This window comes from Ursus arctos, unplaced genomic scaffold, assembly GCF_023065955.2.
Source record: "Ursus arctos isolate Adak ecotype North America unplaced genomic scaffold, UrsArc2.0 scaffold_10, whole genome shotgun sequence".
In the NCBI taxonomy this organism is placed as follows: Eukaryota; Metazoa; Chordata; class Mammalia; order Carnivora; family Ursidae; genus Ursus; species Ursus arctos.
In genome coordinates, this window is record NW_026622764.1 from 14,253,769 (window position 1) to 14,272,786 (window position 19,018).

At 38.5% G+C, this 19,018-nt stretch overlaps 1 protein-coding gene across 4 annotated transcripts in view; it reads left to right on the forward strand.

Moving 5' to 3' along the window:
• UGGT2 (UDP-glucose glycoprotein glucosyltransferase 2) overlaps positions 1-19,018 on the forward strand; it is a 192,237-nt gene that overhangs the window by 66,999 nt on the left and 106,220 nt on the right. For all 4 annotated transcript variants that reach the window (XM_026493491.4, XM_057307574.1, XM_057307558.1 and 1 more), the window contains exons 12-15: positions 3,207-3,357; positions 11,119-11,238; positions 12,102-12,187; positions 12,749-12,884. In XM_026493491.4, coding sequence (XP_026349276.3) covers positions 3,207-3,357; positions 11,119-11,238; positions 12,102-12,187; positions 12,749-12,884 — 493 coding nt within the window. The remainder of the gene's footprint in view (positions 1-3,206; positions 3,358-11,118; positions 11,239-12,101; positions 12,188-12,748; positions 12,885-19,018) is intronic.

Genomic DNA, 19,018 nt, shown 5'->3' on the forward strand with positions numbered 1-19,018 from the left:
ACAAAGTGGATGTTAATCATTTTGATAGCCAGCCTGTTCTGCTTGAGCCTGTGTCTCCACAGTATACCTACCAGAAAGAAAGATAAACAAAGGTGTCTTGATGTCCCTACTTGTGTGGTTTTTTTCTGTATCTTAATGAAGTAGTCTGGCTCAGAATATTCTGGGGCTCTTGATAAATATGTATTTGTAATGCATGTAACATTAAAATTCGGTATTATAGGGTCGCCTGGGTGGCTCAATCATTAAGCGTCTGCCTTTGGCTCACGTCATGATCCCAGGGTCCTGGGATTGAGCCCCACATCGGGCTCCCTGCTCAGCGGGAAGCCTGCTTCTCCCTCTCCCACTCCCCCTGCTTGTCTTCCCTCTCTCGCTGTCTCTCTCTCTGTCAAATAAATAAAATCTTTAAAAAATATATTTAAAATTCAGTATTATAAAATCAATATTAAAATTCAGTTCGGTGAATATCTGAGTGCCTACTATGCTATAGAAACCGGTAGATATTGAGGGTGTAGTAGTGAAGAAAACAGAAGCAAGTGGTCTAGTGGGGTAGGTGATAGTAAATATATAATGATAGTGTAGTAAGGTTTACAAAAGATAAAGTGCAGTGCTCTGGGAGTGTATAACTCCAGAGATTTCAACCAGTTCTTGGTGGAACATGGGGACAGTAGAAATGTCAGATTTCTTAAAGGAAGTGATCATTTAAGCTGACACTTAAAGGATGAATCAGGCAAAGTGGGGAGTGGGGGTTCTGCAAGCAGTGGCACATTTGAGAAAATGAAAATCCACTCCTGTGGCCAGGCTGTGGAGTGCGGAGGAGCCGGAAGAAGGTCACACAGGTGGTCGAGGGGCAGATTGTGCAACCAGGTTTAGGATTTGCACCTTTCCTCTCAAGGGCAGGAGGAGCTGGTGAAGGGCTCTAAGCAAATCTAAAGATAATGACTATTTAAAAGAGAAGCATGAGAAATTATATTAATTGTTTCAAACTCCAGAGATACATCGAGTTTTCCTGATAAATAGACCTAGCACATTTAAGGAATGATTTTTTTTAATTGGTAACCCAAATTCAAGATTTGAAAAGAGCAAGGAAGAAACATGCTTATTGAGGGCAACTGTGTGCCCAGTAGTGAATTAATTTAATCTTAATGCCTTATAGAGTGATTATCACCATTCTCTTTTTTAGATGGGGAAATGACTCAAATGTCACACAAAGATAGGGACACAGCTGGCAAATAGTAGCAAGATTCAAAATCTCATGCTGTTTCCAGTGTACCCTGTAACTCAGTCTGGTCTTTCTAGTGATGGTTTTCCTTAGAAACTAGGTTGAGATTACAAAGGTGGTAGATAAAAAAGCTATGAGGAATATTAAAGTTCCATTGCCCCCCAAAAGTGTCTGATTAGTAAGCATCATAATATTTTAAAAATGGAGAGAATATTGGCAATGCAATCCAGGATTCTTATTTTACAAGGAAGAGAATTCAGACCAAAAGGGTTAAGAACTTCAAGAAGTCACACATGAAGTAGTGTTGTAGCCCAGACCAAATCTTATTATTAGAAGAGTGATTTGTGGTGTCTAAGCTAGTGCTCTTTTTACCACACTCATCCTGTAATCGATTGGAGGGGAGGCTAAAAAGTGTGCTTTGTAAAGCAGTGGTCAGAACTGCCCGGGATACAGACACTCAGAACTAAGTCCTCCAGGCCAGCTTAAGACACTTATTAAAAAAACCGCTTTTGTAAGGGTTCAGATATTAGATCTCTGGGTGGCTCAGTTGGTTAAGCATCTGCCTTCAAGCTCAGGTCATGATCCTGGGGTCCTGGGAACAAGCCCTGTGTCAAGCTCCCTGCTCAGCCAGGAGCTTGATTCTCCCTTTCCTCCTTGCTCCTGCCATCTCTGTCGCTATCTCTGTCTCTCTCCCTCTCAAATAAAAATTTATTTATTTATTTATTTGCTTATTTATTTATTTATTTATTTATTTTAGAATTCTTTATTCATTTGACAGAGAGAGTACAAGCAAGAGGGGCATTTCAGGCAGAGGGAGACGGAGAAGCAGGCTCCCCACTGAGCAGGGAGCCTGATGCAAGGCTCCATCCCAGGACCCTGAAATCATGACCTGAGCCGAAGGCAGATGCTTAACTGACTGAGCTACCCAGGTGCCCCTAAATAAAAGAAAATCTTTAAAAATAAAAATAAATGTAGATCTTTGTAGACCTCCCTGAGAATGGTATTCTGAAATCCATATATTGCTTTATTCTGATTCTGTACATTTCTGAAAAGCAAAGTGATTTCCATGATTGTATTTTTTTAAGGAAGCAGTTAGGTTGAACATTATAAATATGAATTTTAAGACTTGGTTTCAGAAAGTAATGAAGCTCTTCCTTGCCTGGTAAAATTTTACCTTTTCAAACACAAGCACACTTTACCACAATCGGTGAAGGCTTATCATCACAGCTACAGGGAAGCACTGTCTTCCCACAGCATTCATATCTCCGCTCTGCGCACAGCTGAGGGACCTGGGCAGGAGACCAGCTGCCTGGGCCTCAACTACATCACTTGGGACTTACTGAGGTGGTTGTGAGAAGTGCTCTGTTTAGAAAGGACGTGGCACTTACCTGGCATACACACGTGTGAGCTTGATCAGTAGGAGTTTAAAGAATCAAACTGCCCAGACTTTTTGCCAGTAGTGTTATTGATGTTATTTTTAGCAGTAATATCTTCTGTCATGTTTAAGAGCTCTCAGAGTATTATATATATGATTAGAAATTTTAATATGTATTCTAAACAGTTGTGAACTTTCATGCTTTAATGGGTCTTTTCTGTGCTAAAATTTTATATTTTAGGTCCTATTTGATCTTACCTTAATGCAAGACTTACCAAAATAGTGACCTAGTATATTTTTCCCTTTATTTTTGGTTCACTCAAGAGTGAGCATATCTTCACCACTTTGCTAAAGATGTAATAAATATACCTTGTTGCCTTAACTCTTAAATAAGATTTTGTCACCACACACAAAAAAGTCAACGTGAGTTTACCCTAGGTAACTAATTAGAACTCCTTGTCTTGTTTGCTAATGAGTTTAATAATATTTTTTCCTGCTGTTAATAAAAATACCCATGAATTCATTTCTAATGCTTTAAGAAAGCTATAAACTTTAAAGGGTTTTTTTTAAATTTGGCAAATCAAAATAAAACTTATTTCTTTTCTTTAAAAGTCTTTTGGATATGCTGAAACTAGAAGGAAAAATGATGAATGGCCTCCACAATCTTGGGATCAACAAAGAAGACGTGAGCAAATTTTTAAAATTAAACTCACGTGTTTCGGACCATACCTATGCATTAGATATTAGGCATTCTTCTGTAATGGTAAGTGCTCATGTAATTCCTTGTTTTTAAAACCTTTAGATTTAAAACTTAACATAAAACCAAATATCAGCAGGCTTTCAAATAAATTTAAGCATTTTGAAAGAGGTTTCAGGAGAACTCAGAGGAGAAGTGAAAATACAGACTCATCCCCCGCTCATTTTCATATCTTCTCTCCCCTTCCTCCTGTTCTCTGCATTTCCTCTCAAGAACTCACTCCTTCAGGATCCTTTCCAGCTTTAAAAAAACAAACACGAACAACCAAGTAACCCCACGAACGACAGCAACAAAACGTCAAATAATTAAGATCTGAGGAATGTAAGAATACCTCCTACTATCGTGAGAACCTTGCCTGACCGGCTTACAGGGGCCTCCAAGCGTTCTGGTCCATGTTATCACCTGCAGGAATTGCGAGTCTGCTCACCTCACCCCTGCTTGCAGCAAGGATGCCGTCCCAGCCTCAGTGTGGCCTGTCGGGCTGTCAGTGGTCTTCTCCCTCCTTTCATTTCTGAGACTGTGAAATACTCCTCTCACTACTTTCCCTTCTCTCATGCTGGGAAGCCATGTTTCCCCTCTCTGTCCAGTCAACTCCCACTCTTTCTTCAGGCTTCCGCTCCAAACAGTACTTCCTGAGAGAAGCTGCCCTCAACTGTCCAGATTAGAAGATGTTTTCATATACACATTGTATTGAGGAGCCCCAGGATCAGCCTCAGGCTCCATGTTGTGCTGAAAGGACTCAGAAAGCCTAGAAGTTGTTACACTCGGGGTTATAGTCTATTGGAGCAGAACACAAGCAGTATCAGCAGAGGGAGAAAGAGCATGAGGCAAAGTCCAGAGGAGACCAGGCAGGAGTTTCCAAGAAGCTGCTCCTCGTGGAGTCCTAGAGGACACGCTTGAACTGGGACTTCAGGGTTCCGACAGGGGGCTGTCATATGGTCATATGATGCGCACGTGACTGATCTCAGTCACTGAAGCTCCAGACCCTCAGAGGAAAAGCAGGTGTTCATCATAAGTCGTGTAGTTCACAGAAATTCTGCAGTGAGCAGCATGCAGCAAGACCCTCAGCATGGGAGAAACTATCAGAACATTTCAAGAGCTGGGTTCTCAGAAGCCAACCTAGAGAACCTTTGTCACAGAATCGGCCCTTCTAGGGAAGGGAATGTGCGAGGTGTGAGCAAGCTGGCCCGCTGAGTTAACCCTTTCTACCCCCATATACACACATGTGTGTGTATGTATACATACCTATTTATTATGGTACAGAACTACCAGCCTTCTATATACTTTGCACAGTTAATTTTTATAATTTTATAATTTTGTCCTGTGATTCTTTGATATCTTTGTTTCTTATTAGACGATATAAACTTCTTGAAAGTAGGAATGTTACCCATTTTTTTTCTCACCATTTATGTCCCTGGTTTTAGTAGGTTCTCAATAAACGTATTCTTTTAACAAATAAGTAAATATTTATCTCAAACCAACATAAAACAATTTTAACAATGAAACTGAGAACATTCCAATTACAACATAATCAATAAAAATATGTCCATATCACCATTATGATTTAACATTAGTGTAAAAAAAGTCAAACTATAAGAAATGAGAAAATGAGAGTATTACGTGGCAGATTATATAAAAAACAGCATTTTAATTAATAAGACCTTAGTAAAATAGGTTTGAAGTGACAATAAGCAGGTCAAAAAGCTTTATTTCCAAAAACCATTTGGAAGACACAGTGATTTATTCATAATAACATAAAAATTCAGATAACCTGATAATAGCTTTACTATGTAATAATCTTAATAACCAATAATAAAAACTGCAACTTAACTGAGGAAATACAGAAGGATAGAAGGACACCTGGACAGAGTATTAATTGGCGCAGGCTTGGAAGCAGTCGTGGCTGTGGCGTCCTTCCAGCGTTTACAGATTTTGATCTAAGTAATTGCACTGGAAACTACCATCAAGAAATAGTAGGAAATGGAGAAAAATATTCCCGGAGATATGATCATCACTGCATATTTTTAAAACAAAATAGAAATGAGTTACGTATATAACAGAAAAATACTGTAAATTGTATATCCATGTGCTCAGGTATGTTATTCAGACATCAGAATTATGCTTATTCATGCTTCAACAACCAGGATCAATGACTGTGCTCTCATATTAAGTAAGAAATACAGACTTACATGATATTATCATGTGAAAAGATGGACAGAGGATCCGAAGGAAATAAATCAAAATGTTATTAATGGGTGATGTGGTTTAATAGGTAGTTGGGGTTTTTTCTTTATGTTCTTCTGTAAATTCCAAATTTTTAGCAATGGGTATGTATGACTTACATGATTAGGAAAGAAAAATGGGAAGAAAAACCTGTCTGTTTTGCTAATTGTCTCATGTAAATATTTAGGGGATTTTCTTGGGAATGTTCAGTTATTACAGTACTTTAGTCCTACCCGAATAGCCTTCCCACTTACAAATTTGGTCCGCCATCCAAGAATCATGGAAACAACAGCACCAAAGAAATTGCTGTATATTCCCTGAGGCATACAGAAATTGCTGTATATTGACCTTCGACTCAGGACAAGTTACATAAGTTCTGAATTAGTTACCATTGTATTTTCCAGAGCACCAAGTGCCTTGTTATAAATGTTTATTGTTACTGTGTTTTCCTCCTCTTTAGACCATATTCTGTCATTTACTGGATTTTACTTTGACTTGGATATCTTTAAGCTCAATTAACAAACGTCTTCTCTAAAAATATTTAATCAGAAAAAGGAATGACCATGTTAGTAATCTTAATACTTTGGGACTTTTATTTTAAGCCTTTATGCTTTTAAACATTTGTAGAAGAGCACTGGGAGCATGGGCCACAGTAAGAAAAGGAGGGCAGTAAGTTTCAAGACTACTCTGAAGAAGAGATAGATCTTAAGGAAACTTTGCGGCTCCATTCATAAAATACCATCCTGGTCCTCCCAGGTTGGTGGCAGAGGCCGCCCCCTGGGGAGAGGAGCCCTGCTGCTGTCCCCATCATCCACACCCAGTCTACTTCCCCACTGCTCTACTATAACAGCTCTGACTCTTTCCCAGTTCTTGGAACACCTGAGGAGGCATTCTTTTCCATTCTCTCTGAGAGTGTTGGAAAGTAATTTTTTATTGAAGTAAAATATAAATAACATATGCTCTTTTAATCTTTTTAAGTGTGTAATTTGGTGGCATTAAGCACATACACAGTGTTGTAAAATCATCACCATGATCCGTTTTTCCAGAACCTTTTCATCATTCCAAACAGAAACTCTGTATCCGTTAAGCAGTAACTCCCCATTCCCCTCTTTAAACTCCCTGGTAACCTCGGTTCTGCTTTGTGTCCCTATGAATTTGCCTTTTCTAAGTGCTTCATAAAAGTGGAATTATGCATTATTTGTCTAATTCTGCCCAGTGTATTTCATTAGGCATACTGTTTTCGAGGTTCATCCATGTTGTAGCATGTATCAGAACTTTATTCTTTTTTAAGGCTAAATAATAGGTTAATTTTTTAAATACCTTGTTTTACATACTATTAAGGGAAGTTTTGTCTCTTAATTAAATGCTTTTACTTTTCCACTTAGAAAGTGCTTGCTTTCAGTAGATGATTATTTGCGACACTTTATTCTGATCCATGAATATGGGATGTCTTTCCATTTATTCAGATCTTCTTTATTTTCTTTCAATGATGTTGCTTTTGTAGCTTTCAGCATACAAGTCTCTCATACTTCTTAAACCTATTTCTAAGTATTTTATCCTTCCTGATGCTATTGTAAATAGAATTGTGTTATGTTTATTTTAGGATTTTTCAGTTCCTCTTAATTTTTTTTTTTGAAAACTGGGCATTTTGAATATTACAGTATGGCACTTCTGAAAGTCAGATTCTCACTTTCCCTGGGTTTGTTGTTGCTGTTTGCTATCGTTTTTTGTTACTTGTTTAGTGACTTCTCTGACCTAATTTTGTAAAGCCTGTATTCTTTCTTATGTGTGGCCACAGAAGTCTCTGTTACGTTCACCTAGTCATCTGCTCAGTATGGGACAGAGACTTACTTAAATGTCTGGATCCCAAAAGCCTCCCATTCTTGCATAGGGGTTCTGGGTGTGTGGCAGATGGATGGGGAGCAGCCCGAATTGGACCCTCAGCCAGGCGCCTTCGTCCGCCTCGGCCTTCACTTCTTGCTAGCACAGAGCTTCAAAGTCAACCAGAGGAGAGAACTTGGGGCTTCTCAATCTTCCCTGGGCATCTGCATAGCCTTTTAGAATCCCAAGAATATGTCAGAACTTCTTAAAGCACCTCATTCCCCAACCTTTCCTCATTAGATTTTGGTTGCTCTGCTTTCGTCCCAACTGTTTTCTATTGCTGCGGGCAGGAGTGGCTAAAACATTGGCCCGTAATTATTTTACACAAAATGGGGCAGCAGCTCTAACACTGTTATGAGTTAGGCAGGATAAAGAGAAGCCTTTTTAGTCAGTTTTCTAGGGAGTCACCAGACAGTTCAAACAAAAACTAAAATTCTTTCAGAATGAGGTTCGTTCTGCTTTCTCCAATATTGATACTGGAACTCAGGCTGTCATTTTTCAAGGCTACTGATAGGCTTGGGAGCACGAGATGGGACTAGGATAAGTTTCACACCACATATCTCACTGTTCTGAGATTCAGCCATTTTTCTTGAATAAATGCTCTCAAGGTTGCTGCAAGCTTTTGGTTAATTTTCATAGTTCTTAAAATGTTGAGTTCCCCCCAGTGATTTTCTAGTTTCTTATTGCTTCTATGTCAGGGTGGAGTTTTGAAATTCCTTACTCAGCCATTTTAGCTGACATCACTTCCTAAAGAAAACCTAAAAGATGTAAATTATAAGTCTTCCAAGTTCTTCGCTTCTCTCAGAAAGTCGTCCTCTAGCACCATGACCCATCTAGTGCAGGTCCTTGGACCCTGAAGAGATGGTCTTATAAGTTCTAATCTATTAATGACAGTAGCTTGTATTCAGTATCTTGGTAGCCCGGTAGATGAAAAGGCCAGAGTTCCAGCCAACCAAACGAACAGCGGTAGATCATTGCAATATCAGTGCCAGTTCTGCATGCAGCTCTGTGAGGCCATTCTTCCAGTTACTGTCGCAGCTTCTGCAAGTTTACTTGAGAGTAAAAATGGGCAGTTCAGTCTCTGCAGCACCTATGCAAAGCGATTTCCATTGCCTCAGTAGTTCTCCAAAATGGATCAGGGTATCGCCTAGATGAGTTTACCCGACACCCAGGCTATAAATTAGGCCATTGCTGTAGTGTTCTACCTTTAGTATTTATGGTAAGAATCACCAAGGACACTCGTTTTCAATGGAGATTCCTAGGCCCTGTTCTGAGATTCTTGCTTTAGTAGGTCTGAAGGCAGGCCAAGGAGTCTGCATTTTCAGTAAACACCTCCAGATATTTTGATACATATTAAAAGTGACTCTACCTCCAATTTTTAACCAGGTTCAATAGGACAGATACATAAAGCATACGGCGAGTTTCTCACTTAAAACCAGTATTAACGGACCACCCTGGGGGTCAGATTTTCAAATCCTCTACTTTGGTGCCTTTCCCTCCACTGGCCTCTCATTCCCACAGAAGAACAGTGAACTGATCCAGACACTGCTGTCCAAGTCCATAACGATTTCCAATTCACAGGGCATTCCTAGCCTATTGCCAGGATTTTTAGAACTGTTCACATTACCTTCACATCTTGGCAAAAATTACCTCAAAAACATAAACAAGATAGACCACTACCTAATTTTCCAGGGAGACCGAAGTTCTCCCTTCTTCCTCCCCTCCATGGTATCAGGACAGATTATAGCGAAGACAAGCTAATGACAGAGCCCCATGACACTTGTTAACCACAAAATAGAAATGGCTGCAGCTTACCCAGTTACTCCTGCTCATGTGCCTTATGCACTTGGTCAGTGTGTCCCAGACTGCGCCAACTCCCTCCCCACCTGCTTGTGCTTTCCCCTGCACGGACTCCTTCTCTTACAGCTACTGTCTGGGTGTGGTAGTAGCTCAGTGTTCTCTCTGAAACCACTGCCTCTGATGTGGTTCAACACTCCAAAACCTGTTGTCTGGATCACTGCAGAGGCCGCCTGAGTTCTTGGGCACCACTGGTCTCCTCTCCTCTGGGACTTTGTGCAGCATGCACTAGACCGTGCCTGTGTCATTCGTCTCTCTCACCCTTCGTTTTGATTTTGCATTAATTTTCTCTGTGCACTTTGGTTGATATACATCTGTTGATCTGTCATCCAGTTGGCTAATCACTGTCTTCCTCCGTGTCCAGTCTGCAGTTAAATCTTCTTTAGAAGTTCTTACAGTTCTTAATTACAGAGTTTTAAAATTTAGAATATACCTTTGGCTCTTCCTGTAATGGATTTTTAGTTCTCTTAACATTTTCTATCTTTCCATCTATTTTTGTTCTTTTTAAAATATATGTATTATCATAGTTATTTTAAAGTCCTTGGCCAGGTCCCTCTGTATTGTCTGGTTTTTCTCTTGCATTTTGATATTTGGTCCTTTTTTTTGCCTGGCAGTTTTTGATAGGAGCCCGAAATTACCAATGTAAAGTCACAGAAGCAAATGTTTGTCAGGTTTGCTGCGGCAGCCCGAATACCAGCTCTCACCTGGCTCTGTCGAGGCACGTTTCTGGGCTTAGTGGGAGCTCTTACACTTTGTGTCTTCCTCCTGGGGGACTAGCCCTGTCGGTTTCTCAGGTTAAAGTACAGTGTTTGCCAGTCTTAACACTTCAGGCTTCAACTTCTGTCTCATTACTGCGTTGTGGCTGCAGCTTCAAAGCCCCAGTGTCTGTTTCCCCTTGGCTCTTTTTTTTTTTTTTTTCCTTTCTTTTTTTAGTGGTGTTGGGGCCGGGGTGTTGCCATGGGTACGTGCAGGTTCCTAGTCAGCAAATGAGAGGAGTTTGTGTAAAGACAGGGACTCTGGTTTCTTCCCTGCACTCCCCCCCCCCCACCCCGGTCTACTGGATTTCCCCGCCCCCTCAATTTCTTCCATTTAGGCAACCCTAATTTTAACTTCTGTCTTTCCAGCCTAGTATGACTATCACTTTCTGTTTGAATTAGTTCTTCCAGGCTGCAATTTGGAAAATCTCCCTAGGGACAGAATTGAGGTGAACATGGAGCTTGTCTGCTGTGCCTCTTGCCTTTAAGGGTTGTAACTCCTTGACCCTTGATAATTCGTTGACCCTACCTCCATGCATCTAAACAGTGATTAAATGTTTTCCCCAGCTCTTAGCATTATTTTGGACAGGTGGCTTAGTCTAGTATAAACTTTTAGCTCTTGATTAGAATTGGACACCCAGGATGTCATGTTTTATTTTCCTTATGTCTAAGCGTTAAAATTTGAGAAGGAACGTGGAGGACCTCACTGCTTCCTATACTGCTAATAATTAAAATAAAGACTTAATCTCTGTCAAATGGTTTAAGGAGAGTAATTTCTATACAATTTTATTTTTTAATATGAGAAACAAACATGAATAGAAGAAGTCAGTTCTGGGAGGAGGGTCAGGCTTAATCTAAAAGACCATGGAAATATAAAATTGTTGCACATAATATATTCCTTAATTTAAAGAATATTCAACTGGCTTCTTATATTTAATCAGAAATATAGAAATTTCTGTGTATTTTTACTTTGAAAGAATGAAAGCTGGCTTTGAAAATGACTTAAGTATTAGCTTAATATAGCTCTCACAGATTTTTGGATTCTTCCTAGTGGATTAATGACCTAGAAAATGATGATTTGTATGTCACATGGCCTGCAAGTTGCCAGGAGCTTCTGAAGCCCGTGTTCCCTGGAACTATACCTTCCATAAGGCGTAATTTTCATAATTTGGTGAGTTTTATATGACATTTTGTATACATCTTTTATAAAGGTATCAGCATTCTTTCTGGATTACCTTGTTCTTGGTGAATAGGCATCTGTGTAATAAGAAGGGAATACTTGCCTGATGCAGCAAGCTTGAGGTGGCTTGGCCAACGAGACATCCAAAGCCAGCAATGCCACAAAATCTGCCTCTTCTTATTGAGATGTGCTTTTACAGTTCCGATGTGAAATTGATGAGTTAACGTTTACATTTTCTGAAAGAAATTTGATTGAACATTTTTCCTTCTATATTATAAGGAACTAACTAAAGATTAAAATTTACTACATTTCAGGGAAAAATACATGAATATCACTTTATCATCTATGCGTATGAGTTCACTATTATAATAGTAAATAACCTGATACAACTATGAAATGTGCAGAAAATACTTAGCTGGGGCTTTATTTTTTTTTCAACAAAGGAAGTGAATATGTTATTTCCTACAGCAGTGTAGAGTAAGCAGTTATGTTAATGCTATTTTTTCAAAATTCAGTTACTATCTTTTTTAAAAAAGTTAGAGAAAATCCAAGGCACATTTAGAATAAGGTATTTCACTTGTTATTTAAAAAATTTACTCTGCTGTGCTTCAAAAAAAGGATGCGTGATCTGGTATTAAATTCCATGTATTATTCAAATGTTCAGCTTTTAGAAATCCTTCATTACCTATGAAATTCCTTCTTATATAAAAGTCTTTAGAATTGCTGGAAATTTCTTTAAAAAAAGATTGCATCTTGAATTTCATACTTTTAGCGACAGAAACAAACTTGAATTTCATGAAAATTCCAAAATGTTCAAACAAAATAGTGATGATAAACTATCTACTTTCTTTTAGGTTCTGTTTATTGATCCTGCTCAAGAATATACCTTGGATTTTATAAAGCTTGCTGAGCTTTTCTATTATCATAAAATTCCTCTTAGGTAATTGTCAATTTATAACATTAAACGGTCAACTGAAAGAAATCCAGTGATGTTCCCATTATACCACAGAGTATTACACAGAGTATTCATTTGGAATTCAGAGCAGTGGTGGGTGGTCTTTAACACCTGACACAACACGGCTGTGCTGTGAAACCTCATTTATCTTTATGATAGACTCTGTTAATCAAAGCTGCTTAGTAATCTCTTTAACCCTGTTCATTTCCTGAGAAAATGATCTGATCACTTTGGGTGCTTAAAGATGGATCCATTTCCCTGAAGTTGTGTCAAGAGTATACTTTCCCTTTATTTTTCTGGAAAAACATGGCCATCTGAGGATATCACCACCAGAGAGAGTTTGACAGTTTGGAGGATTCCATTAGATAGGCGGATGTTGGTGAACAGACATTACAAATCAAACCTTTTCAAATATAGCCCTCCCTCTTTCCCTCCATTAACACATTCTCTCCATCTAGATGTTATAGTCTAGTAATGTTGAAAAATCGTGGCTGGTTGTGATTCAAGGGGTAGTTGTGACATTCCTTATTCACCTTCTTTCCCCAGAATTGGTTTTGTGTTCATTGTTAACACAGATGATGAAGTTGATGGAGCAGATGACGCTGGCGTTGCTCTTTGGCGAGCTTTCAACTATATTGCAGAAGAACGTGACGTATCACAAGCCTTTATTTCCATAGTACAAGTGAGTGTGCTTGGTATACTTTCTTCAGACTGTATAGTGGGTTTTTCTGCCTTATTACTGTAATTATTATTTATTATTTTTATCTTTCCAAGTTTATAAAAAATGATCCTGGGGATTAATACAGATGATGAATTTGATTCTTGCAACTCCCAACTGAAATACATATTGTTGTCCCCACTTTATAAATTAGGCAACTGACCCTCTGCCAAAATAGATGAATTTGCTTGACTTTCTCCAGCTGCTAATGGAATTTAAATTGCATATGTAAGTTTAGAGGAAAACTCATAAAAAATGATTAGTCAGGGAAGAATTCCTGAACTAGGTCTTGAAAAAATCATGAATAAAAAAGATTACTGCAAACTGAAATATTCTAAATAACAAAGTATGTAGACTCCTCCTAGAGAATTTCAGAGGAGAAAAAAATCACTTCATGATAGCAATTGGGTTGAAATAGCAGGATGGATACTGAATTTGACTGTATTTAAAAAAAGTTAGAAATTGGCAAGAACTTGATTAAAGAACAATAAGAAATGGGAAGATTATTTCATAATTGAGGTTTTGAAACTATTATGGCCGATTGTGGAAACATATGTATTAAAGAACTGTATTGTTATTATTAAGAAAGACCATAGCTTAAAAACTAGCTTTTGTTCATTTTAAAATACATTGGTCTTTTTGCTTTCACCCACTATTATAACAGGGAATGGTTCTTCAAAGTGAGAATGTGAAATTACCAAAGCTCTATAAATTCCCTGCCCTGCTTCCATAGCTCCTGGGAAAACCACTGAAACCTCAAGAACTCCCTGTCGGGCGTTAGAAACTACCAGGGCTCCGTGACTTGGGGGTACACTTTGTTCTGTGAAATAGTGTTATGGATTACATGTCAGTCTTGTATCTCAGTCTATTACTTTTATTAACTGACTGGTGTAAGAATTTATAAGGAACTTAGACTGACATAGCTTTTATTGAAGTCTGGCCACCTTATTATGAAAGGATCAGTATGATAGTCAAAACTAAGAAACTTGAGGACCTTTTGAAATTCTCCTTACCTAAGTTATCTTAATTCTCTCCATTGACTCTCTATTCTGGAAGAGCTTTGTATCAGACATAAATTTGCATGTGAATTGATACTTCTCCAATTACTGGCCTTTTGAATTATCTACTGTGATGTTCAGCATAATACTGTAATATCTTGGAAGACCAAATTACACTTGAAACCATAGGTTTCCATACAGTATACACGGCATAAAAGTATTAAATATGTGCCATAGCCTACAAGTTGTACTAAGCAATTAGAGGAAAGAGAGGGGAAAATGTGTGAGGAAGGAATATTTACAGCATACTAGAATCCACCAGGGTCTGAAGTGTGCAAATGTTGGTGGTTATTCGTACTAGGATGCTTCAAACCTAAAATGTTTGTAGCCCATAGAAAACCAAAAGATGATTGAGCTAACATTCTATTGGGAATGTATTGTATTGTATCCTTCAGATGACTTAGCTTCACTAATTTAGAATAATTTGAGCAGGGGCGCCTGGGTGGCTCAGTCGTTAAGCGTCTGCCTTCGGCTCGTGGTATGATCCCAGAGTCCTGGGATTGAGCCCCACATCAGGCTCCTCTGCTGGTAGCTTGCTTCTTCCTCTCCCACTCCCCCGTCTGTGTTCCCTCTCTCGCTGGCTGTTTCTCTGTCAAATAGATAAATAAAATCTTAAAAAAAAAAAAAAGAATAATTTGAGCAAAATCTAGCCTTTTAGTAAAATAAGTGAATTATAAAATCTCTTTAATATTGTTTCATTACTTTCAATGAGCAAATTATTTTATCTAAATTAGATAATTTAAGAATATAGTATCAGAAAGGAATATAGTAGAAGGTCAAAATTATAAGCATATGAAAATTTTTGACATGTGATAGAGAATTATCACATGTCAGTAAGTACAGTATTTATATAGTAAAACAATCTGTGTATTTCAGTTTTCCACAGTGGCTATGCAAATTCACTAATTTAATTTTCTCTTCCAACCTTGCAAGATTAAGATTAAAAAAAATGTATGTTATGTACTTGATTAATATTTGTTGAATGCATGTTTGAGAATGCAGAAGTATTTTAAGCCTTCAACTTTTGGCTATGATGGGGTAATTGACAACAGATTAACCATCTCACAGTAAGCAAGTATAAAACTGGACAAAATACATGAAATAAGTCGGTTTTCAGAAGTTGAACAAGAGCTAACATGAGCTATGATCCTTGCAAAAAGATGAAAATAAAAATATTCACAGGTAGAGACAGAATTCTTGCTGTGTCAAAAAAAATTACTAAAGGAAATCCTTCAGGCTGAGAGGAAGCGACACCAGATGGTAACTCACATTCACAGGAAGAAATGAAATGGTAGCTGTAAATAAAATGTAAATATATGAGTACATACAAAAGGCTATAAAAATATATTCTATCATGTTTAAAATGCATAAGATTGAATAAAACAAATTTTAACATAGATATACATATAACAATAATTGTACAAAGGAAGAGAGGATTAAATGGATCTATTCTCGGAACTTAAAATTCGGTATGTTGTCAACGTAAAGTTACGATTAGGAGGGAGTAGATTGTGGTAAGTTGGCACAACTGCATATCCACATGCAAAATGATGAAACTGGATCCCTATCTTTTATCACACACAAAGGTCAACTCAAAATGGATTAAAAAGTTGATCATAAGACCTGAAATGGTTTCCTAAAAGAAAACACGGGGTAAGCTCCTTGACATTGATCTTGGCAATGATTTTTTGGATTTGACAACAAAATCAAAAGCAACAAAAGCAAAAATAAACAGGGTTTATATCAAAATAAAATGTGTCTGCATGGCAAAGGAAACCATTAATGGAACGAAATGACAACTATGGAACAGGAGAAAATATTTGCAAGCTATCTATTCAGTAAGGAGTTAATGTCCAAAATATATAAGGAATTCATATAACTCAATAACAACAACAACAAGAACAAGAAAAGGTAAATAACCCAATTAAAAAATGGGCAATATATCTGAATGGACATTTTTCCAAAGAGGACATACAGATGACTAGCAGGTATATGAAAAGGTGCTCAACTTGATTAATCATCAGGGAAATGCAAATCAAAACCCACTGTGAGCTGTCACCTCACTCCTGTAGGGGGTCTGTTATCAGACAAACAAGATGACAAATGCTGGCATGATACAGAGAAAAGGGAATTCTCTAAGAGTATAACTGTTACAGCCATTATGGAAAACAGTCTGGAGCTTCCTCAAGAAATTTAAAATAGGATGACAATATGAACCAGCAATCCCACTTCAGCTGTTTTCAAAGGAAATGAAATCAGTATCTCGAAGATTATCTGTACTCCCATGTTTATGTCAGCGTTATTCACAATAGCCAAGGTATGGAAGTGACTTAAGTATCCATCAGTGGATGGATGGACAAAGAAAATGTGTGGTATATATGTATGCATACCTTAGAATGTCATTCAGCCTTTAAAAAGAAGGAAATCCTGCCATTTGTGACAACATGGGTGAACTTGGAAGGCAGTAGGCTAGTGAAATACATCAGAGAAAGAAAGATGAATACTATATAATATCACATGTATGTGAAATCTAAAAAAGCTGAACTCCTAGAAACAGAGTAGAAAAGTGGTTGGTCAGGAGTGGGCGAAATGGGGGAATGTTGGTCAAAGGTACAAACTTCCAATTATAAGAGGAGTAAGTTCTGGAGATCTCATGTACAGCATGGTGACTATGATTGATAACGCTGTACTAGATCATTGAAATTTGCTAAGAGTAGAATTTTAATGTTCTCACCAAAAAAGAAAGAAAAATATGTGTGAGGTGATGGATATATTAGTTAATTCAATGGTGGGAGCCCCCTCGCACTGTGTGCATTTATCAAGCGAACATGTTGTACACTTTAAATGTATTACTATGTTATTTGTAGTTATACCTTAAGCTAAAAAGGGGGAAAATAAATAAAATGTATATGGAGAAGACCCCAAATTTCTGTTTTTGCTTAACAAGTTACATAACCATTTAAAAATTTTTTAAATGTGTAAGAAGATTGAATCGTTATATATCTAAGTAGCTTATGGTAGACATTCTAGCTGCCTTAGATAGCTTAAGAATATCTACTATTTTAAAATGACTAATTTGTAAGATGACTAATCTCAGTAACTTTTCATATATAATTTTTGCTTTATTCAAAATCTTAATCCCTATTTATGTTTTACAGAAGGCTAAAATTTTTGCTTTTTGTTTTCTCAGTTACTAAGATCATAGCATGCTCTGCTTGATATGAGGAGGAAAATTGCCTATAAATCGAGAAGCTTGTAAAACTAAACTGTGGGATCTAATTATAGACCTGAGCTTTTTCTTCAAGGAGTAGGTCACCTGGTTTACAGTGAGAAAGGGAAAGGAAGAATGCTGGTTCCTTATCATGAGGAATAATGTGGGTCTTCCGTCAGCCCCCATATGAGGACTGTCTCTGGCAATAATGATTTAAGTGAATCAGGACTCAACATTCTTCTTCTTTTTTTAAATTTCGTTTATTCATCTTTGAGAGTGTGTGTGTGTGCGTGCGCACGCTTGCGCGTGAGCAGAGGAAGAGGGTGAAATAGGCTCCCCTCTGAGCAGGGAGTCCCTCGCGGAGCTCAGTCCCAGGACCCTGGCATCAGGACCTGAGCCAGAGGCAGAAGCTTACCCGACTGAGCCACCCAGGCGTCCTCAAAATAACATTCTTAACTGATGCAGGTTTCCCCCGCTTCCAAGTAGAGCATGCCTGTGAAACCTCTGTAATAAGCCTAAATGGTGTAAAGGGAAGAAGCAGTCATCATCAAGTTTATATGGAAAAATTTTTGAGCATTTTCCAGAATCAAAACTAACCTTAGTTTGGAGAGCTTTTGGGTTGGTGAGCACACCGAGGTGCTGGGAGGGTGGTGTGCCTGCCCAGAGAAGACATGGGAGCTCTGTACCCCTTCCCACATACTCTGCCCTATGCATAACTTCCATTCAGCTGTTCCGGAATTACATTCTTTATAATAAATGAGCAGTAGTGATTTAAAAAAAAAAAGTAACCTTAGGACACATCTTGCTAATGCACAGAATAAATGGAAAGAAAGCACAGATGTTCACAGACACAGTTCAAGCTCTGGATCCTGAGTTGTGGTTCCTGGGGAAGGAGACTGGCGGGGCCGCCGTCCCTGCAAAACAAACACTGAATGCTGTTTTCACTTTCTATCATTTTTCATAAAAGCGAAAATCCTCTTTGGATATCTTTTGGTTAATGAAAACAGCTACTGATGTCACTCTCGTAAAATAAAAGTGGCCTAACATGAACTTTTGAGAAGCGAGAGATACCTGTAAATCAAAATGCTACTTGGTGGTATTTGTAAGTCCAAATTTCTTCTGCTTGGGAAGTTTTTCCCAGGATGCCTTAATGCTAGCTCAGAGTTCATATTTACGTCTCAGCTGAGGCACGTGCTCAGAGATGCCTTCTCTCTCGATGCAGAGCTGTCTCTTCCCCCATGCCTAGCAGTGCCTGGGGTATAGTAGAGGGTCTATAATGGGGGAGAAATGAAACAAGAAAACAAAGGAGCTGCAGCTTACATCATGCTGCTGTGCTTACAACATCTGGGGGCGGGGAGGGAAGGGAGGTACAGAGGAAACCTAGTCAAGGCCTTTACCAGGGAGCAGTCAGGAATGAAAATAAAGCCTTTCTGAAATAAGCCATTTAAATTATTTTCTATAGGGCCCCCCGGGTGGCTCAGTTGGTTGGGCATTTGTCTTTGGCTCAGGTCGTGATCCCGGTGTCCTGACATTGGGTCCTGCATCTGGCTCCCTGCTCCTTGGAGAGCCTGCTTCTCCCTCTCCCTCTGCTGCCTCCCACCCCACCCCCGGCTTGTGCTCTCTCTCACTATCTCTGTCACTCTCTCTGTCTCTCCCTCTCAAATAAATAAAATCTTTAAAAAATATATTTTATATATACCTTTTTAAATAAAGGGAGCCAGGACACCTGAGTGGCTGAGATGGTTAAGAGTCTGCTTTCAAATAAGGTCATGATCCCAGAGTCCTGGGATCGAGCCCACATCAGACTGTCTGCTTAGTGGGCAACCTGC